At 45.2% G+C, this 20,565-nt stretch overlaps 2 protein-coding genes and 1 long non-coding RNA gene across 6 annotated transcripts; 2 read left to right on the top strand and 1 right to left on the bottom strand.

Moving 5' to 3' along the window:
- Positions 1 to 6,005: 6,005 nt before the first annotated feature.
- Positions 6,006 to 15,670, bottom strand: LOC110016517. Of its 4 annotated transcripts, none has more exons than XR_002291833.2 (3): positions 15,558 to 15,670; positions 10,764 to 10,867; positions 6,006 to 10,032 (listed from the first exon to the last, which is right to left on the bottom strand). It is a non-coding gene; the product is annotated as an uncharacterized LOC110016517 (long non-coding RNA). The 4 variants fall into 4 exon arrangements; XR_002291834.2 differs by having other exon boundaries at positions 10,764 to 10,870; positions 15,558 to 15,669; XR_002872027.1 differs by lacking the exon at positions 15,558 to 15,670 and adding an exon at positions 14,927 to 15,039 and having other exon boundaries at positions 10,764 to 10,870.
- On the top strand, positions 10,745 to 14,304 carry LOC101170744 (C-X-C chemokine receptor type 1). Its single transcript, XM_004066744.3, has 2 exons — positions 10,745 to 10,846; positions 12,911 to 14,304. Exon 2 carries the CDS (start codon positions 12,925 to 12,927, stop codon positions 13,981 to 13,983), a length of 1,059 nt encoding a protein of 352 aa, XP_004066792.1. The 5' UTR covers positions 10,745 to 10,846; positions 12,911 to 12,924; the 3' UTR covers positions 13,984 to 14,304.
- slc19a1 (solute carrier family 19 member 1) lies at positions 15,663 to 20,102 on the top strand. Its single transcript, XM_023949036.1, has 5 exons — positions 15,663 to 15,982; positions 16,342 to 17,095; positions 18,767 to 18,959; positions 19,037 to 19,178; positions 19,536 to 20,102. Exons 1-5 carry the CDS (start codon positions 15,692 to 15,694, stop codon positions 19,713 to 19,715), a joined length of 1,560 nt encoding a protein of 519 aa, XP_023804804.1. The 5' UTR covers positions 15,663 to 15,691; the 3' UTR covers positions 19,716 to 20,102.
- The last annotated feature ends 463 nt before the right edge of the window (positions 20,103 to 20,565 follow it).

Raw genomic sequence — 20,565 nt, 5'->3', positions numbered from 1 at the left:
GCTGTAGAGGTCAGTTTGGGACCTGTTCTCTGCAGTGGTCCTGCATGCTCCTGTGTCACACACAAATGCCCTTTTCTTTCCATTTATCAATAAAGTTATTCCAGGATAGCTCCAGAATAAAGTCATTCTAAACAAAGCTGCTAATTCAACACCATTTCCTCCTCCTCTGTCATTTCTACAGCATCCTCATCTCATCATCACTTTCTCTTCTCCATCCAGTCCTGCTTGGTGAAATCCTCCCAGATGTATCTTTTCAGCTTGCAGGGACAGATTCATGATTCAACTCATTTATTGTTCTTAAAAAATTTAGAGACTTGATTGTGTTTGACTTTTGTAACTGTACAGCTTCCTTCAGTGTTTTGAAATAAAATGCATTATTATTATTAAAATGTATTTTAGATTTTTTTACTGATAATTTGATCATTTTTGATAAATTCCAGGAATTCTTTCTACAGTAGAATCAGAAAATGTTTGGAAACTTTTATTTGACTCAAAAACTTCCTTCTTATGATCATTAAATGTTTTTTTTTACTATTTCTTCAGCATAAACTGGTCCGTCTGTCTCCAGAAGTTCAGAACTTTGGGCGGTTCCTGTGAACATCTCTGCTTCATGACGGCAGCTCCTGAATGACCCTGATGAAGAACTGTAGTTTGTCTGTAGTTTGAAGGCTGTTCTCTGCCCAGCAGCTGCTCACAGGACACTCATTTATTTCAGCTGGACACCAAGAAACAGCTTTAGGAAACTGATAAGGAAAATATGAAATGTAAAACATGGAGACTGCAGAATGACAGTCGGTCCAGTCGTTGGTACCGGTTCAGAGTAGCAGCAGTTACAGTTGTGTGTGTGTGTGTGTGTGTGTGTGTGTGTGTGTGTGAATGAACATCTGTTTTTCATTTATTGACCAAAAAAAATACTGAAAATGTTTTGAACTCTTCTGGTTTCTACATTTGTTCTATGATTGTTGTTCAATAAAAATGTGTGTATTTTATTCCACGTAGAAGTTTGTTGCTATAATGTTTAGAGAAATGTGAAACGATTGTGATGGACTCCCAAAAGGAGAGAAATCAAAGTGACGGCAGCACATGCAGAGTTTCCCTGCAGTGTGAGGATGTTTGTAGTGTTCTCACTGGTCTGATGTGTCAGTAGATCCAGTTTGTGTTAATGTGGTTTTAGGTCCAGCAGCAGGATCCCACCTCTGGGAGAATTGTCTGCTGTCTGTTGGTCACTTTTCTTGGTTTTCTTCATTTTTTATTCTTCATTTCTTGTTGTTCCTGTTTAGCTCACAGTCTCAGTCACTCTAACTCAGGGGTGGGCAAACTACGCCCCGCAGGCTGCATCCGGCCCGCCTCCATGTTTGGTCCGGCCCACTGAACAATATCAGAGACCCATGTTTTTTATTTTTATCTGAACACACGATGAAGAAGTGACATTTTCTTACCCCCTTCTGCAGTCTGTGTCCCGATCTGAAACCCTCTCAAATCTCTGTCTAACAGAACAGAAGACAGTCTTCCTTTTCTACGTCGCAGTTTATCTTTCCCGGTTTAGCTCATTCTTTAGCGATTATACTACTGCAGCAGCTGCAGAGGATGTGATGAACAGGTGAACAGGTGGAGAGGAGAAGCAGGTGGAGAGGCGGGGGGGGGCTTTTTGCTTCAAACTCTGTTAGAGATGGAAACACGGGCGTCAGATATAGACGCAGGTTTCACTGCAGGAGTTGAAGCAGATATTTTCTCTGGGTTGATCTTATGAACTCAAACATTTATTTAATTTGTTTTATATCTACATCATGACAGCAATATGTCAAAACATTGCTGTTTATTTTTCTTTAAATAACTTATTTTTTCATGTATTTTACTCTTCAAGTTGGAAAAATGTATCAAGTAAAATGTTTTGTTAAAAAAAAAACAATATTGCATAATGAGGAAATAAAACCCTTTATGTTCTTAATTTGTTATTTATTTATCGTCCTTCAAAATTATCCATAAGAGTGTAGCTGTCACAAAATATGTTTTAATTTTGTAAATGTTCCATATGTTCAAATTTTTGTGACTCATTGCTGACCCCTTGTGGTGAACTGAAAAATTGACTGTCCATGTGAGGGCACACAGTAATATTGTTTCATTATTTTGTAATTTTGTACAGTGTTTTTCCTGATCATATCAAAGAACTTAAGGAGCAGCTATAGTGAAAAATGTTATTGATGTTCTAAGTTACTTGTTATTAGTGTGTTACTTGATGCCTTTTGAATTTTGTTATTGTTGAACATTTAAAGATAGTGATTTGTCAATACTGTTCTGATGATGACTACTGAAACTTAAGAATTAGAGGTAATAATTAATGCGTTACAGTCTGAAAATGCTCAACTGGAAGAAAAGTTAAACAGTGTTTACCTTGATGAGTCAGAAAAGGAACAAATTGAGGTACGCATAGGAGAGATTTGTGCAGACCTGGAAATACACAAAATCGAAATACAACCAGGTTCTCATGCTGACCCGCAAGTTAGACGTTCTGAAAGAGAGAAACGTTTGACTGAAAGGATGTTTGAGTTGAAGAAAGATGAGTTGATAAAGAGAGAGAAAAGCTTTTTGTCAACTTACATGCAGCTCAAGGCAGAAGTTCTAAACTTGAAGTGCAATGCTCCAAATCAGAGCTAGTTGAGAGAATTCGTTCGATTGAACAGTCTGAATGTGAAGTCAAACATCATTATGAGTCAATACGTGAAATCACTGCACCGCCTCAAGACATTAGGAGGAAAATGGACAGTTGTACATCAGTCTCTGCTGAAGTCATTCTACTGTTGAAAAGGCGTTATGCAGACGTAGACAAGGAGTTTGACGCTGAAGCAGTAAAAGAATCACTTCAGAAGTTACTCCAAAGACAGGATGCGAAGTGGATATATGGCTCAACCGTATCAACAGCAGAAAAGAGTCAGCATGATTTAAGTTCTCAAAGCAGTCATGTAACAGCAAAAAGGGCAGAAGCTGCTGCACACTTAGCAGCAAAAAGGGCTGAAGTTCATCGAGAAATTGAAATATCCTCGCAGAGACGGGAGATTGTTGTTCAACAAGAAAGGCTAAAAATGTTGGAAATTCACAGAGATCTTGAGGCAATCGAAGCAGAATATAGTGTGTATGTCGAAGAGGAAACAAAGGCAAATGCTATAATAAGAGACATTGAGGCAGAAGCCACTTCACTAAGTCAGCCGTTAGAACAGTGGCACAGTTCCTTGCAACCTCAAGTTCATCTGAGTGCAGCTCCACTTCCTTTTCCAGCCACAAGAAATGTTCAGGATTCCGAGAAAGTTGCAGTTCCCCAAACTAGTGACATTCAGATCCCAGGTAAAGATAGTGAGGTGTCCCTAGTTGAGGCACTGAAGGAATCCCTGACAATGACAAGACTTCCAGCTCCAGAACCGTTTGTGTTTAGTGGAGATCCTCTCAAGTTTGTGGAGTGGAGAACATGTTTCACGGCTCTTATAGAAAGTGGTTGTGTAAGTTCAGCACATAGACTGTTGTATTTGAAAAAATACATAAGTGGAGAAGCTCTTAGTGTGTTGGAGGGAACGTTCTATCGCAGTGACGAGGAAGCCTACGTTCAGGCTTGGGGGGCCTTGAATAAGCGATATGGCCATCCTTTTGTAATTCAGAGAGCATTCAGAGGAAAACTTAGCAGCTGGCCAAAGATTGGGTCGAAAGAGTCGCTTAGATGGAGAGAGTTCAGTGATTTTCTCATTTCGTGTAAGAATGCAATGCCCTATGTGCAGGGTGTCAAGATTTTAGATGACTGTGAGAAAAATCAAAAAATACTCCTGAAACTTCCTGACTGGGTGACTGCTCGATGGAATAGACATGTGACTAAAACGTTGGATGAGGAAAAAGAACATCCTGGATTGGTTGGGTTTGCAGAGTTTGTGGCAAAAGAAGCGCAAATAGCATGAAATCCAGTCTCATCTTTGTTTGCATTAAAAGGACTTGAGAACCCAGTCAAGGAGCAAAAACGCGTTAAAGCAAGTGCCTTGATTACAACAAAGACAATCAAAAACTCAAGGACCTGTGGTGCAGTGCAGAGTACCAAATCAAATCCTGACACCTTTCCAGCTCGGAACAAAAGTCGGATTGAATCGCCAGAAAGCCAACTGTAATATTTGCAGGAAAAACCATCCCACTCCACTTCATGAAGATCATCCTAAAGTGGACAAATGTGAGACGCAGCTGGCAGAGGAAAATGCATCAGCAGTGTCTAACAATGTGAAAGTGGACCACAGTGATCACACGTCAACGATTGTTCCTGTCTGGCTGTCATGCACAAAAGGTAATGAACAGGAGACCTTGGTTTACGCTTTGCTAGACACACAGAGCAGCAATACATTCATTGACAAAGAAATTTCGGACAAGCTCAAAGCCGACTCTGAACCTGTGAAGTTAAAACTTACAACAATGACAGACAAAGGTTCAATCAGACCAAGTTTCCGAGTAATTGGATTAAAAGTAAGAGGGTACTACTCACAAGAGTACATAGAACTACCCCCCGCATATACTCGTGAGCATGGCCGGCCCTCCCTATACGCGAATTACGCAGCCGCGTAGGGCCCCCGTCACCAGCAGGGCCCCGAAGTGGCGACAAAAATTAAATTAAAAAAGACCCAAATCTGGCGACCCATTTCATAGAACTTCCTTACCAACGTGTGCTCTGAATGTTGTGCAAAAGAAAGTTGCCTGCACTTTAATGATCCCCCTTGTCAGCACACATGAACCAATTTGGCAACCCAAATAATGACGTTACACCATTTAGCAACGATTGGTCAACATAATTACATCTGAGACTGGCATGGTGTGCATTTACGAGCGCATTTTGTTTCAATAAAGTTGGGGAAAAGAAAAAAAAACAGCACATTTTGTCACGCTGATCAAAGCGACAACAAGAAAACGTCATGCCTCTGAGACTTTATCCACCACCAGGAGCTAAAAAAAGATAAAGAACTTCAACATCAATCACAAGGTAAGTTTGGAGGATGTTGGGGCTTTATTTTTACATTATCCAGCATTTCTGTGCAGCTGCGCAATTTACGTAAAATACGAAGCGATCTGAGGTGAAGTTTGCACATAAACGACCCCGTTTGTCGTAATTTCCCATGGAAAACTCGAAAATAATTTTGATACCCAAGTTTCCAAGATGAGGTTGGACATGACCTTCTAAAACGGGGGAAAGTAAAGAAAAGTAAATAATGACAACTATATGGTGGCTGAAAAATGTTTTAACTCACGTTATCGTTTTGTTTCATTGTTTTGCTAACACATATTTAGTGCGTTCTGCATTCTCCGGTTAATTACAGCATAAAAACTGCTGTTTATCTGTTATAGACAGGTAGTCAGGTAGTCTGAGTTTTACAACAATGAGTGTGTCATAAATCTTGCATTGGCATGAAATATGGAGAATAAAAACTACCAAATACATAGGAAATAAAGGTTCTCATCTATAAATGACAAACAATAAATGTACTAATTTTAAAATTATGAACATACAAAATAATACAAAAAGAAGTGTATAAAAGGCTTATATTTCCACTTATTCTCAAATTAGTGTTCACGTTTTATTATTTATAAGTAGGTACATTTATTTCTTATTTGTATTTTGCAGTTTTGGTTCTACGTAGTGATGATGTTTTGCACAGTTCCGTCTCAGCCGACAGCTTCTTCTGCTCTCAAAAAGCATCAAAAGTACTGGAGGAGGTGCAGCGTCCACATCCCAAGATGTTCCTGACTTCACTGAAGATTTCATCTCAGGTCATTTTAAAAGCATGTAAAGTAATAAAAAAACAGTGTCTGCATAAACCCTTTTTTCATAAACAGCAGCTGAAGAGTATGGAGCTCCAAACTGTTCATAATTAAATTAATGAAATATGACCTTATGCAAATATACAATCAAACAATAAACCTCTCATAAATATATCAAAAGATCATGAAATTGTGAAAAACCTGCACACAGATTTTAAATGAGCCACTAAATCAGAATCAGAATCCTTTTATTGTCATACGCACAGCTTTTACACTGACATACGATATTGTTCCAGTGCAACCCGAACAAGATCAGACATACAACAAATACACATACAGTTCGAGTTTTACTGAGGCAGCAGCAGCAAGTGCGCACCTATTTTTCTTAGGGTGGGTAAAGATGGTTACAATAGGTGGGTAGGGTGATTGGTGACAAAAAAAGTCGTATCTCAACACTGTGATACAATGTGTAGATACAAGAAAAAAACACCGTCTGAACACAGAAGCACATATTCTCACGGCCACGCAGTACACAAGGATCACTGGGAAGGTTGGATAGGGGGGGTGGGGCCCCCCCCTGTGTTACACTCCGGTCGCAGCTGCTCCTCACGGGCGCTCGCGTCTCCAGGAGTGCTCACTCGGGGGCGGGGGGTGAGTTCCGAGGAATGTCGAGGTCGAGGGGGGGTTGAGCAGCAGCATCGGCCTTCAGCACAGCGGCGGTTTTCACACTCTGAGAGCGAATTATGTTTTGGTTGGAGCCAAGGAGTCTCAGCTCAGGGGGGGGGGTCCGATTAGATTAGATTTTCCGGCGCCAGCAGGTTGTTTGCTCTGCTGGCTGTGTCCTTGACTGGTCTTGCACTGAGAGGCAGATTTGATCCAAAATGTTGGCAATTTAGACCTATTTAGAAAGTATTATTAGTATTCTGCTAAAGTTATTTTATTAGCTTTATCATTGATTATTGTATAATAATAATTCTTGTTTTTTAGCTGCAGAAGAAACTGCTGTCACCACATCTACTGTTGAAAGGGAAACATTTGACTGTTTGACTTTTCACTGTTTGCTTTTATTGAAGTTCTGTCTCTTATGTTCCAGAGGCTCCAAGAGAGGCGTATATGGAAGAGGAGCCGACTGGATCCAAAATTCCACCTACCTCAAATCCAGTTGGTCCAGCTGAATGGCCAACCACACTCTCTGATCCAGTAAGAATGGATTTGGTGCAAAGAGGTCCTTTTCAGACTGATAAAGACTCTGACTTTCCAAACTCCCCCTCATTGAGCTGTTGTTTTCTTTACTTTGGATTGTTTTATAGTTATTTGATTTGCTATTAAGTTGCTGTTTGTAATAAGTTGGAGTTTTGTGAATGTCATTTGTTGACTGCCTAATAATACATTAAAAAATATATATCTATATATCTATATACATTTGTCATTGATTTTTTTTCTTTGCATTTAAAATTTGTTTGGCACCACTTAATGTGCATCCAACATCCAGGCAATATACTGTATTCAATTATTTGGCAGCAACCATAATTCACAAATGTATTAATAGAGATATCTCATTTATATTACAACAACAGTTGCGTTTTTTGGTGCTGCTGATCAGTTAGAGGGCCCACAAATTAAATTTCGCTTAGGGCCCCCAGAAGACCAGGGCCGGCCCTGCTCGTGAGTACATTCCGCTTGAACAAAACAGTGTACCCACTTGTAAAACAGCAGAAGCATGGCCTCACTTGCACAGTATTCCAAAAGAAATACCCAATCTGTTGGATTGTCCTAGAGCACTTCTGATTGGTTATGATTGTGCAAGAGCTCTAAAACCAAGAAAAGTAATCCCAGGCAACGACCATGACCCCTCTGCAGTGAAAACAGACTTAGGATGGAGTATAGTGGGATCCATGAAGCCTTGGACCAGTGCTATGGATATTACTGGAACATGCCATCGTCTTAACGTGAAAGAGCTGCCATGCATCACACCCGCTTCAGTCATTAAAGTGTTGGAAACAGATTTTATGGACACAAATCCTTCAGAAGGAAACATCTCAGGAAGACTTCCAGTTTCTGCACTTCCTGAATGAAAACATTCACTACAACAGCGAAGACCATTTGGAAATGCCTCTACCTTTCAAAGAGCGCCATCAACTTCCAAACAATAAACAGCTTGCAAAACTGCGCTTGAAACATCTAAAAGGAAAGATGCAAAGAAATCCAAAATACAAAGAAGACTATGTGAGATTCATGGCCAGTGAATCTAATACTCTCATAGGAGTTCTTTGCAGATTCCGCCAACACCAAGTTGCAATCAGTTGTGATGTGGAGAAGATGTTTCATCGTTTTCATGTTTGCCCCAAAGACAGAGACTTCCTAAGATTTATGTGGTGGCAGGATGGAAATATTGATAGTGAACCCAAAGACCATTGCATGCGAGTTCATATTTTTGGAGCGTCATCTTCGCCAGCATGTGCAAACTATGGACTGAAGTTTCTTGCTCAAGAACACGAGAAGGAATACCCCGAAGCAGCCAGCTTTATTCACAAAAACTTCCATGTGGATGACGGTCTCATCAGTCTTGATTCAATCCAAAAGGCAAAACAGCTAGTCAGTGAAGCACAAGAAATTTGTAAAAAAGGAAAGTTGCGCTTACACAAATTCATGTGCAACAAGAAAGAGGTCCTGGATGCCATACCAGTGTCTGAGCGTGCTTGTAATGACAAAGACGTAAGTCTGAACTACTCTGAACTTCCAATGCAAAGTGTTCTCAGAGTCAAATAGAATGTGGAAATGGATACGTTTTCATTCAGTGTCAATCTCAAAGAAAAGCAAAATACACGGAGAGGAATCGCAATTGTGTCTGATCCACTAGGATTTCTTTCTCCCTTCATACTGACTGGAAAGCAAGTTCTACAAGAAATGTGTAAACGTGGAGTTGGATGGGATGAACCCCTCCCACCTGCATTGGAGACCAAATGGAAAGCATGGCTTGAGGATCTGGAAAACTTTCTAAAGGTTCAAATAAAAAGATGTCTCATCCCTGAAAACATTGGTGCAATCCAGAAAATAGAGTTGCATCATTTCTCAGATGCCAGCAGTAGCGGCTACGGGCAGTGTTCATATGTAAGGGTTGTGTCAAGTGACAAAGTACACTGTGCCCTGGTTATGGCAAAGGCAAGAGTAGCGCCCACAAGAGTAGTGACTATACCATGTCTGGAACTGACAGCTGCTGCAGTTTCTGCAGGAGTAAGTCATCTTCTCCGAACAGAAGAATTTTTCTGGACAGATTCCCAGGTGGTACTAGGGTACATAAAAAATGAAGCGCGTCGCTTTCATGCTTTTGTTGCCAATCGAGTGCAGAAAATCAGAAGCCTCACAGATCCAAACCAGTGGTTTTACACTGAGACAGACCAAAATCCAGCAGATCATGCATCTAGAGGACTCAAGGTGGCAGAGCTTACTGAATCAAACTGGATCACTGGGCCTAATTCTCTATGGGAACAAACATTTGTCATGAAACAGCATTCTCCAGAGCTTTTAGGTGACCCTGAGGTAAAAGTTCTAAAAACACAAGCACAGCAGAGGGACAGTTTTCCCGAGAGGTTCTCTAGATTCTCTGACTGGGATACGGTGAGCTTTGGGAGAAAAGGGTGAACGCTTGAAGCAAGTGTCTTTTCTTGAACGCCCAGTTCAAAAACTTGTAGTTTTAGTACAACATGAGTAAGATGTTAAAAATGAAGGTTAACGGTTTAAGGTTCTTTATATTGTTATTTTTTTTAAATGACAAGATTTTACATGTGTACATACAAATCTTATGTAATTTTGGTGGCAGTGAACCTGTCACAAAATTAGGTTTTCATTTTGTAAATGTTCTACATGTTTAATTTCTGTGACTCATTGCTGACCCCTTGTGGTGAACTGAAAAATTGACCGTCTGAATGAGCCGAACCAGCAGATCTTTCCGTTCATACCACACGGCTTTGGTCAGAGTGGACGTGTTCTCTTAATGCTTCTGGACCTTCTGGTGACGTTGACCATCTGCCTCCGAAGCTCCTTCATGTCTCCTAAAGAGAAGAAGCCGTCCTCCGCCAGCCGTCTCCGTTCAAACATCTTCCCTGTTCAGAGGTTCTGCTGCACTTTGTGAGCGTTGTAGATCAGAACTTTAACGAGTCCTGCAGTCCTTCTCCTCCCGCTGAGTCCATTCGTTGGTTCTGAAGGAACTTTTCAGGCAGAGTTACCCGATAATCCAACTGCAGGGGCACAGAAACCCTGCAGGAGAAACATGAAGGTTCAATGAATAAATGTGACAAAGGTTCAGAGAGTCCACCAAACCAAAACGGGTCAGAGGAAACGGAAACTTCCATCCTAGCAGAGGGTGCGTTGTCATGGTAACAGCTTTCTGCTGCTAGATTCCTCAGCTCTCAGCCTGTTTTTCTGTGAATGCGTTAAACATACCGATGAAAAAACGATTTATGGACATCACTAGAAGAAGATCCATCAGTCTATGGATGATGGAGATCCTCCTGCTGACCAGTTCTCTGTTCTGTACTGAAAAACCGCTTAGAAAACATTTCCTCACTTCCTGAATGAAGCCCAAACGACAATTTGAGAAAGACTTTTCTTCACATCTCCGTTTGCACAACAGGATCTGCAGATCCCCCCTGTGAATCGATGTCACCGTACAGACGACGATCATAGAGAAAGAAAAGAGCTTGTCAGGAATTTGTTATCATCCATTATTCTAAGAGAAAATCAGTTAAATGTGTTTTTTACTGATCTTTTCTAATGTGGCTTTTCAAATTATCATTACGTTTTAGTCATATCTGACTCCACTGTGGCTCCTGCGTCCATTCAGGTGAAACTAAACCGGTTTACGAGGATGACGATGATGCTCAGGGGTGTTTTGAAACCCCTTCCCTCCCCAGCGGTGACAGATTTCAGCCAGAAGATGAGATGACGCAGCCTCCCCCGTGTTGAAATGCGAGCAGACGTTGGGTCACCTGTCCAGGAAGTGAGCGGAAACACAGAGACGTGGACTTTGAAGAGACGCCGGTCCTCCCTGAAGGTGTAGTGGACGCAGAAGGTGAGATTCGCCGTCCGCCTCCTGCTGGGAGACAAAACACAGATGGAGTCCTGAAGAGGGGACTGAGGCGTTGTTCGGACGTTCACCACTAGAGGGCGCGGCCCTTTTTTGACTGAACACAGTTAGAAACTGTAAACAGAAGTAAAAGAGCACCAACATTTCCAGAGCAGTTCTGTTCTAGCAGCTTGAGGTGCGTCCATGAGAGCAGTGAGCCCATTTATTGTGTTTGTATTAGGGAGAAATCTGCTAGTTTGTTGTTGTGGATGTTTTCTGCTCACTCAATAAGTTAAGGAAGTTTATTGGATTTCTTTAGTCACTACAGTTAAAATCATAAGTTTTTTTGTATAATATTTTGAGTATTATTGCTATAGAGGTTTGTGGAATGTTTGTAATGTGCAGATATGATAGGCAGCATTGTTTGTTTTCTTTATTCTAGTATCTTTATTAGTTTGCTATCTCTGGGTGGGGGGGGAGTGTCCCTCCCCCAGGTGGAGGAGTTTAATTATCTGGGGGTCTTGTTCACGAGTGAGGGAAGACCGGAGCGTGAGATTGACAGGTGGATCGGAGCGGCATCCGTAGTTATGCGGTCGCTGTATCAGCTCTCAATTTACCGGTCGATCTTTGTTCCAGTACTCACCTATGGTCATGAGTTCTGGGTCATGACCCAAAGAACGAGGTCCTGAATACAAGCGGCTGAAATGAGCTTCCTCCATGGGGGGCTGGGCGCTCCCTTAGAGATCGGGGGAGAAGCCCGGCCACCCACGGAGAGCTCGGAGTAGAACCGCTTCTCCTCCACATCGAAAGGAGCCAGCTGAGGTGGCTCGGGCATCTAGTCCGGATGCCTCCTGGACGCCTCCCTGGAGAGGTGTTCCGGGCATGTCCCACTAGGCGGAGGCCCCGGGGAAGACCCAGGACACGCTGGAGAGACTACGTCTCTCGGCTGGCCTGGGAACGCCTCGGGGTCCCCCCAGAGGAGCTGGAGGAAGTGGCTGGGGTAAGGGAAGTCTCTGCTTAGACTGCTGCCCCCGCGACCCGGTTCTGGATAAGCGGAGGAAGATGGATGGATGGATGGATGGATGGATGGATGGATGGATGGATAGATGATGGATGGATGGATAGATGATGGATGGATGGATGGATGGATGGATGGATGGATGATGGATGGATGGATGGATGGACAGATGGATGGATGGATGGACAGATGGATGGATGGATGGATGGATGGATGGATGGACAGATGGATGGATGGATGGACAGATGGATGGATGGATGGATGGATGGATGGATGGATGGATGGATGGATGGACAGATGGATGGATGGATGGACAGATGGATGGATGGATGGACAGATGGATGGATGGATGGATGGATGGATGGATGGACAGATGGATGGATGGATGGACAGATGGATGGATGGATGGATGGATGGATGGATGGATGGATGGATGGATGGACAGATGGATGGATGGATGGATGGATGGATGGATGGATGGATGGATGGATGGATGGATGGATGGTTTTCTTTTTTCTGTTTTAGAACCACACACACAACCACCTACATGTGCTGGACTGTAAATCCAAACCCAGACTAAAGAAGGAACAGAGAAAGGTCATCCTCTGGTCTGTCAGTGCTTGGGAGGATACACAGCCTTGACCAGTGTGCTCTCTGTGATCATCCACATCCAGAACCCTTAGTAGAGACCGAAGTCTCAGATCAGATCGAGTCCTCCATCCGGTTACATTTAGAAACGTCTGTTCCCAGTCCGCTTCAGGATCCATTTGAGGACTTCTCTTATTGCTTCATGAAAGTCTCAACAGAATTATTATTCTATCAGAACTGCCTTTAGTTCATGATGCTCCCAGAATCCTCTGGTCCTTAGGTTAAGGTCTGCTGGAACAGAAACCCTCTTCTAGCAGCGTGACCTTTGACCCCAGGAAGAGGCTGCCATCTTGACTTTTCCTCCTAGAGATTTCAATCTATCACCCCTGAACTCCTCAAGCCTCGTTAGGAAGCTTTAAGATTTGTGGATTATAAATTGAACGCCACCCGTTTTCCCTCCCCAGCTCCGTCCGGCACCATGTCGTCCGTCACCTTCACCCTCGACAGTGACTACTTTGAGAACGACACCGACCTCCCTGACCTGAACACGCAGCCGTGTTTGCTGGTGTCTCTGGGACCGGCGGTGAGTCTGGTGCTCAGCGTCCTCCTCGTGGCCACCTCCGCCCTGGCGATCCCCGGGAACCTGCTGGTGGGGTGGGTGATCGGCACCAACCAGCGGGCTCTGACGCCGTCGGACGTGTACTTGTTCCACCTGACGGCGGCCGACGGGCTGCTGGCTCTGACGCTGCCCTTCTTCGCCGTGGCCTTCGTCCGCGGATGGATATTCGGGGACTTCCTGTGCAAGTTCCTGAACCTCATCATGGAGGCCAACTTCTACACCAGCATCATCTTCCTGGCGTGCATTAGCGTCGACCGTTACCTCGCCATCGTGCACACCAGGGGGTTGCAGCAGAGCCGGCGCGGGTCGTGCAGCCGGCTGCTGTGTGCAGTGGTCTGGGCGGTGGGCTGGGCCCTCGCCCTGCCGGCTCTGTTCAACGCCACCATCGCCGTCACGCTCAAAGATGGGTCTGAGACGTGGCTTTGCACCGAGAGCTTCCACGTCGGCCGCCCCACGGCGTGGAGGCTCGCCACACGCGTACTCCGGCACGTCTTTGGCTTTGTGCTCCCACTGGTCGTCATGGTCGCCTGCTACGGCGTCACCGTCGCCAAGCTGCTGCACACTCGCGGTTTCCAGAAGCACCGGGCCATGAGGGTGATCATGGCGGTGGTGGTCGCCTTCCTCCTGTGCTGGACGCCCTACCACATCACTCTGATGGTGGACACTTTGCTGAGGGCGGAGCTGATGGCGCCAGGCTGCGGCGTGAGGGGCGCGGTGAACGTGGCCCTAGGCGTAACCAACAGTCTGGCTCTGCTGCACAGCTGCATCAACCCTTTCCTCTACGCTTTCGTGGGGAGGAAGTTCAGGACCAAAATGAATCTTCTCCTCCAGAGGAAGTTCAGACGTGACAAGATGTCTGCGTCGAGGGTCAGCAGGTCAACCTCCCAGACTTCAGAGGGAGCTGGAACGGTTCTCTGAGAAACCCCATTCCAGTTCGAACTGATTTTCAACGATAAGTAGGAATCAGTTTAAGTAATCATTTCATGATCTTCATTTCCTTTTTTTGTTCCAAGCTGCCTTTTTTCTGCTTGGGGAGCTCTGCTGCCATCTGCTGGGTGCGCTGCGGTACTGCAGCAGTTAACCCTTTGCATGCCAGTCACATCCACTTTTTAAAACCTGTTGGGAGTTTTGTTTCCATTGCTTTTATACTTTCTGTGAAAAAAACTGTGTTTGTTTTGTCTATGAATGTATATGTCTGTTAATTTTTTTTACCGTAAAATGCAGAGAAATGTTCATGTATTCCTGGATATATGAATAAATAATTGGTACAATTTTCAATTGTCAAATTTTTCAATTTCTGCTGTTTTTTTAAAACATTGATGGATAAAGAACCTATTATGTTGCTGCACAGTAAATCTTCCCTAACGTGTAAAATTATAACGAAGACAGTCGTGGTTATTTATAATTGAAGCTTTTGTTGAACAAGAACAACATTTTGCCTTTTTTTTTTGATAAAGAATAAATCTGTAATAAATACTTTATTATTGTTTAGTTGGTTTTAATGGTTTGTACATTTTTTAAACATGTGTTTTAAAGAAATAAACTCAATTAATTTGATTAGGAATAATTGATTTAACAGTGTCCTTTTGTCACATCTGTTATATTTTGCTTCATCACTTAAAATACTGCGTTTCCCTTAAATTATCTTATTGAATATTAATTCATACGTGAGTTTTAAGCGTTTTTACAGAAGCAATAAGTCAAAAACTTCTAAAAATGCTTGTAAAAGTTGTTTTTGAATTCAGTTTCTTAACTTAACTACAATTCCCAACAGCCACTGCGGTGGGATGATCTATTCTTCGGCGCGAGGAGCTTCATGTCGTGGACTACAGACACTTTTTAACTGGTTTTTCGCACTTACTCAACAGTTTCGGTCCTCCGATCGCAGTCGGACGTTTTTATCGGACAGTTTGCTCATTTCGTAACACATCACGTGATGTGACGTCGTGCAGGAATCCGTTTTTCCCCCTGTACTGTTAGCCCGCCTTAAAAAAAAGATTTTCATGTGAACCTTGTTTTAGGGGACTCGCTGCTAACGAGCTGTGTCGCAATAAGGCAGGAGCAGGGATCGCGTGCGTGGCGCCCGCGTGACCCGTTCGTGTTCTGCTGTGGACGTTCTCTCTGGGTTTGTTCCGATTCTGACAGAACCGCGTGCGTTAAGCGTAACAATGCTTTTATTTTGAAGTTTAGTCGTTGTTTCGTGGACATAAAGGAGTGAATTTTTATATAAATATGAAACTAAATCAGATCTGATGTTGTTTTATGACCTTTTGTAGTCAGAAACCCGCTGTTTGTCTGTTTTGAATGCCGGTTCGGTTCTGATGATTCTGGGTTTCTGTAGAACCTGTCTGGGCTGGCGTTGATGCGTAAAGGCGCGCGCGCGCTCCTGATGCTTCAGAACAGCTGGACTTAACGGTTCCGGTCTTCGCTGCTGGCGGCGCGTGCCACGTTGTGAAGAAGCGGGTCAAAGGTCACATCGGAACCGCCCTCACCTGGACATGGACCCGTCTGCTGCTCTTCGCTGAAGGTGTTGTGCTTTTCAAAATAAAGGCGCTGGCGGCGTGCCTGTGCTTTTCAAAATAAAGGCGCTGGCGGCGTGCCTGTGCTTTTCAAAATAAAGGCTCTGATGGTGATCTGTCACAGCAGAGCCCGTCCGCTCCGCAGCGGTGGTGGCGGCTTGGGATCGGAGAAGGACATGGATCTGAAGAAGGACGCCGTGGTGGAGGAGGATGGGGGGGCCGAGGCGCCACCGCCGCCCCACCAGGAGGAACCCTCTGAGAACGGCGAGAAGGCCAGACCGTGGAAGCTGTCGGTGTTCTTCCTGTGCTTCTACGGCTTCATGACGGCGCTGAAGCCCGGCGAGGCCTTCATCACCCCCAACCTGCTGAGCCCCGAGAAGAACTTCACCAGAGAGCAGGTGGGTGAGCGGCAGCAGGCGGAGGACGCTCCTCCACGGCGTTCTCCTGCTTTAGGACTCATTAACAGAACGTACAGCTCCCATGATCCTCCTCCTCACTGTGGCTAAAGTTCACATTCCTTCCAAAGTGGGTCAGCGAGGCGGACTCATGAGGTGGAGATGTGGTCCGTTTGTTTGCCTGCTGCTGACCGTGACCCGAGAGCGGGTCATGCAGGCAGAACCTTGACCTGTCCGGGACAGAACCGTCCCTGAACCGTTAGAGATGTCGCCGCTTTCTTTGTCCGGCCTGCCGTGGAGAGGAGGCCCAGCTCCAGATCTGGGTTTCTTTTTCTTTTGGTTAACCCTTCGGTGCTCTCCAGGTGACCAACGAGATCATGCCGGTGCTGACCTACTCCTACATGGCGGTGCTGGTGCCGACCTTCCTGCTGACGGACCTGCTGCGCTACAAGCCGGTCCTGATCCTGCAGGCGCTGAGTCAGGTGGTCATCTGGCTGATCATGCTGCTGGGGGACCAGCTGCTGCACATGCAGCTCATGGAGTTCTTCTACGGAATCACCATGGCGTGCCGGGTGGCCTACTCCTCCTACATCTTCTCCCTGGTCAGCCCGGACCTGTACCAGCGCGTGGCCAGCTACTCGCGCTCCTCAGTGCTGTTCGGCGTCTTCACCAGCTCCGTCCTGGGCCAGCTGTGCATGTCTCTGGGGAACGTCTCCTACTCCACCCTCAGCTACGTCTCCCTGGGCTTCGTCGGCTTCGGTTTGCTCCTCTCCGTCTTCCTGCCGTGGCCCAAGCGCTCCTTGTTCTTCAATCGGACTGCAGGCGGGGAGCGGCCGGCGGCGTCTAAGTCAGAGCTGGACCGGATGAAGCCGGCGCCGGGGGCGGCGTCCCCCGCCCCGGCCTGGAAGGAGTCGGTGTTTGTGCAGATGCTGCTGGAGGTGAAGAACGTGGTGAAGAAGCCCCGGATGAGGCTGTGGTCTCTGTGGTGGGTCTTCAACTCCACGGGATACTACCTGGTGCTGTTCTACGTCCACATCCTGTGGAACAAGGTCTACGCCGCCACCGAGAACAAGCACGTCTACAACGGGGGCGTGGAGGCCGCGTCTACGCTGCTGAGTGAGGAACGCCATTGACGCCACCTACACACCGACATGCACGCCGCCAACAAGAACCCCATAAACACGGGTTCCTGAGCGCCTTTAGCTCACCATGTTCACACTGGACTGTCGCCACCCGATACCACCGCATGGACCTACCAGCGTGTCAATCTGGTGCATGTCGCTCCAGACTGTTGCTTTCTCAGCTCTATTCCGATTAATGAGACTCAAGACACAAACCGCTATTATTCAGTTCTCCTCCATGATCAATTTTCAAGCGTTTGGTACGTCCGTGACTTCAAATGAATCCAAGCGTGACTGCCAAACGTGAGTCCTAAATGGGTCAGAGTTCAACGTATTTAACTTTAAAATGTGCGTTCAGTGACCGCCGGTTTGGTATGTAAGACCCAAAACGTAGGGATGCGTGAATAGAGGAGTCACTGGTTGAATGTGCTTTTCAGAGTCCGGTGTGATCCACTGACTGTAAATACAAACTGGACTGAGTGACCCCGCCCCCTGACGTTCCAAACAGGAAGTGGCTTCAAGAAGCCAAACTCCTATAGACGTCTATAGAGACACAAACAGCTGTTCCTCAGTCTATTGGTCAGAAGAACCGTTTTGGATCTGATACCTTTTTAACATTTTCTTGACAATCCTCTTATTTTTCTTAGTCTCTTTTCTTTGCTGCAAGTTATGCACGTTCTAAACGGACCAATCAGACGCCTCAGTAACTGCATGGGGTGTCCGCTGGCCCCCCACCTTGAATGTTGAGCCGGTTGCAGTAGAAGGCGTGTGGACTTTGAACAAGCCAACAGTAGTTGCCCTAGAAACTGATACAGACCAATCACCGTCATCTGGCTCCTAATGTCGGCGCCCGCATCGTGGAAGAATGGCGACTGAATTGGCTTTGTTTTTGCTGGGGCAGGAGGAAAGACATTTCCCCATCTCTGTGCACGGACGATGGCGTGATGAGGGTTCGTGGTCAGCTGGTAGATTTATGGGTAGTTTAGCAACAACGCTGGGTGAGGTTTCAACACGTCGGTGGATCTGGACCTCAGGAACCAGGATGTTGGTGCAAAGCTACGTTTACAGCGCCCTCGGAAACGTTCACTCGAGTAGGATAAAGTCTACTTGAAACACGCGTGTAGGACTTCAATGTTTAAAACTCGTGTTGACGTGTTGCTGCGCGAATTTTTGAGACTCAAAAGTTTTGGGCTTTTGAGTACAAAAGTCCAAATAGTTAAACTAGTAGAACTTTGACCAATCAGGGACTCCGATTTGGTGGTGATGTCACATCATTTTTCAATTCACAAAAAAACAACCGTTTGAAAATGAATATTGGAACAGAGCTGGGAAAGACAAAGATTCACAGCCGGACTCTTCCGGCTGCAGGATCCTGTACTGGTGTCAGCGACGGTCCGGTGTGAACGCCGTATGCTAAAGCGTTTCTGAGACTCATTTTTTAGAAAATACTTTTGTTTTTTTACGTTTTCTTCTGGTAGATGTTTGACTTGATTGGAGTTTTCTGATTCTTTGCCGATTCTCCCTAACATACCTCACATTTAAAGCATATCTTTTTTAAAGCTTGTCTTTGTATTTTAGGCGGATAACGTCAGAATCAGAAAAATGATGGTCTCAGAGCGTCATCCGTGGAAACTCCACCCACTCTGACGGCTTCTCCCCCCCACAGGCGCCGTGGCGTCCTTCACGGCGGGCTTCGTGAAGATCCGCTGGAGCGTGTGGTCGGAGCTGGTCATCGGGATCATCACCGCCGTGCAGGCGGCGCTGCTCTTCGTCATGGGCTACACGGACAACATCTGGGTGTGCTACGTCTCCTACGTGCTCTTCAGAGGCTTCTACCAGTTCCTGGTTCCCATCGCCACGTGAGCGCCTCCGTCCCCGCCGTCCCGGTGCCGACCCGCCGCCGCCGAAGCTCTGAGGGTTTGTGTTGTGCCGCCAGGTTCCAGATCGCCTCGTCGCTCACCAAGGAGCTGTGCGCGCTGGTGTTCGGCATCAACACCTTCCTGGGAACCATCCTGACCAGCATCATCAACCTGATCTTCTCAGACAAGAAGGGCCTGGGTTTGGACGTGCACGCTCAGGTGACACACACACACATCAGCTTTAGGGGGTCTACAGAAACCCACATCAGAACCATCTCACAGAACTGTTTCTGCCGATCAGCCGGTGGTCCTGGAACCGTTTCCAGGACACAGAGTCTCTGCCTGATCAAATGTTTTCCCTCCTCACAGCTGAGGACACAAAGGCTCAGGAAACCCGCCAGTTCACAAACAAACAAAGTGGCGAGGCTGTAGAGAGCAGGCTTTCAGGAGGGGAGGGGCTTCAGGGGGATCGCAGCAGAACCGGTTTAGAGTCCAGAGTCTTTTCCTTCCAGCCAAACAGAGTTCATCGCGGCGTCTTTTCCTCCACGGACGCTGACTTCCTGTTTTCTCTTGCAGTTCCTGGTCTACTTCATTTACTTCACCTTCCTCACCGCCGTTTACCTCGTCTGCGCCGTCGTGGTCGTCGTCCGCCACTTCAGGAATCAGCCAGAGGGGGGGGCTGAGCAGCCCACCGAGCTGACCCCCGTGGCGGCGGAAACGGAACCGCTCTCCGGCGGCCGGGACACAAAAGCCTGAGGCGGCGGACCGAGCTCCAGGTTCTAAACAAGGAGCCCGTATCATGAAAGTGCCTCCGCAGCTGCGTCAGCCTAGTTTAATTCAAGGGATCATCAGCAGAACAGAACCAGAACCTGAAGGAGGGTAGGGTTCTAGAACCACTCCTGTTCTCCGTGAAGAACCTGCATCAGATTACAGTTTAATATGCTGGATTGAAGCGGATTAGGAGCTGCTGGATTCTCCTCTGCAGCTTCTGCACCTGATGGGATCAAACGTCTGATTTTAGATCGATAGTCTTAAATCATCTAAAAAGTAGGAACTGTAGTCTTTTATCTTTAACTAATGATAAAAACTGTAACTTCTATGAATGTAAAAAAAGAGGAAATAAATCATTGGAACAATTAAAAATGGTGAAATGTTGTTTTTGTTCAACTTGTTCAATTCAAATCCGAATATTTTCTGAAAATGTAACATTTTCTAGATTATATAAAAATAATCCAAAGATTTTCCAGAATGTAAAAAAAAAAAAAATCTTTTAGGAATATTTGAAGAAAATCTAAAACAAATTTCCAGAAAATCTTAAAATTCTCCAGAATATTTGAAAATAATCACGATTTTCCATATTTAAAGTTAATATGTATATTTTTCAGAATATTTGAAAACAGTTGTAGATTTTCCGTAATACTTTTAAAAAATCTCATGATTTTCTATATTTTGAAGATAATCGGATGATTATCCAGAATAAGGGAAAATAATTTGTGAAATTTTTAAAGATAATTTGAAGATTACCTGAAGATTTTTCAAGAATATTTGAAGATAATTTGATGATTTTTGAGATTATTTGAAGATGATTTGAAGATTTAACAGAGCA

This window comes from Oryzias latipes, chromosome 2 (genome assembly GCF_002234675.1).
Source record: "Oryzias latipes chromosome 2, ASM223467v1".
Lineage (NCBI taxonomy): Eukaryota > Metazoa > Chordata > Actinopteri > Beloniformes > Adrianichthyidae > Oryzias > Oryzias latipes.
The sequence above is the reverse complement of the archived record's forward strand: the minus strand, read 5'-3'. Positions and strand labels throughout refer to the sequence as shown.

What these genes read in the sequence shown, in the direction of transcription:
- LOC101170744 (XM_004066744.3), top strand. Translation starts at nt 12,925, where the DNA reads ATGTCGTCCGTCACCTTCACCCTCGACAGTGACTACTTTGAGAACGAC.
- slc19a1 (XM_023949036.1), top strand. Translation starts at nt 15,692, where the DNA reads ATGGTGATCTGTCACAGCAGAGCCCGTCCGCTCCGCAGCGGTGGTGGC. An exon ending in GGCCGCGTCTACGCTGCTGA is followed by an intron (nt 17,096 to 18,766) that starts GTGAGGAACGCC and finishes TCCCCCCCACAG; the next exon opens with GCGCCGTGGCGTCCTTCACG. An exon ending in TTCCTGGTTCCCATCGCCAC is followed by an intron (nt 18,960 to 19,036) that starts GTGAGCGCCTCC and finishes TTGTGCCGCCAG; the next exon opens with GTTCCAGATCGCCTCGTCGC.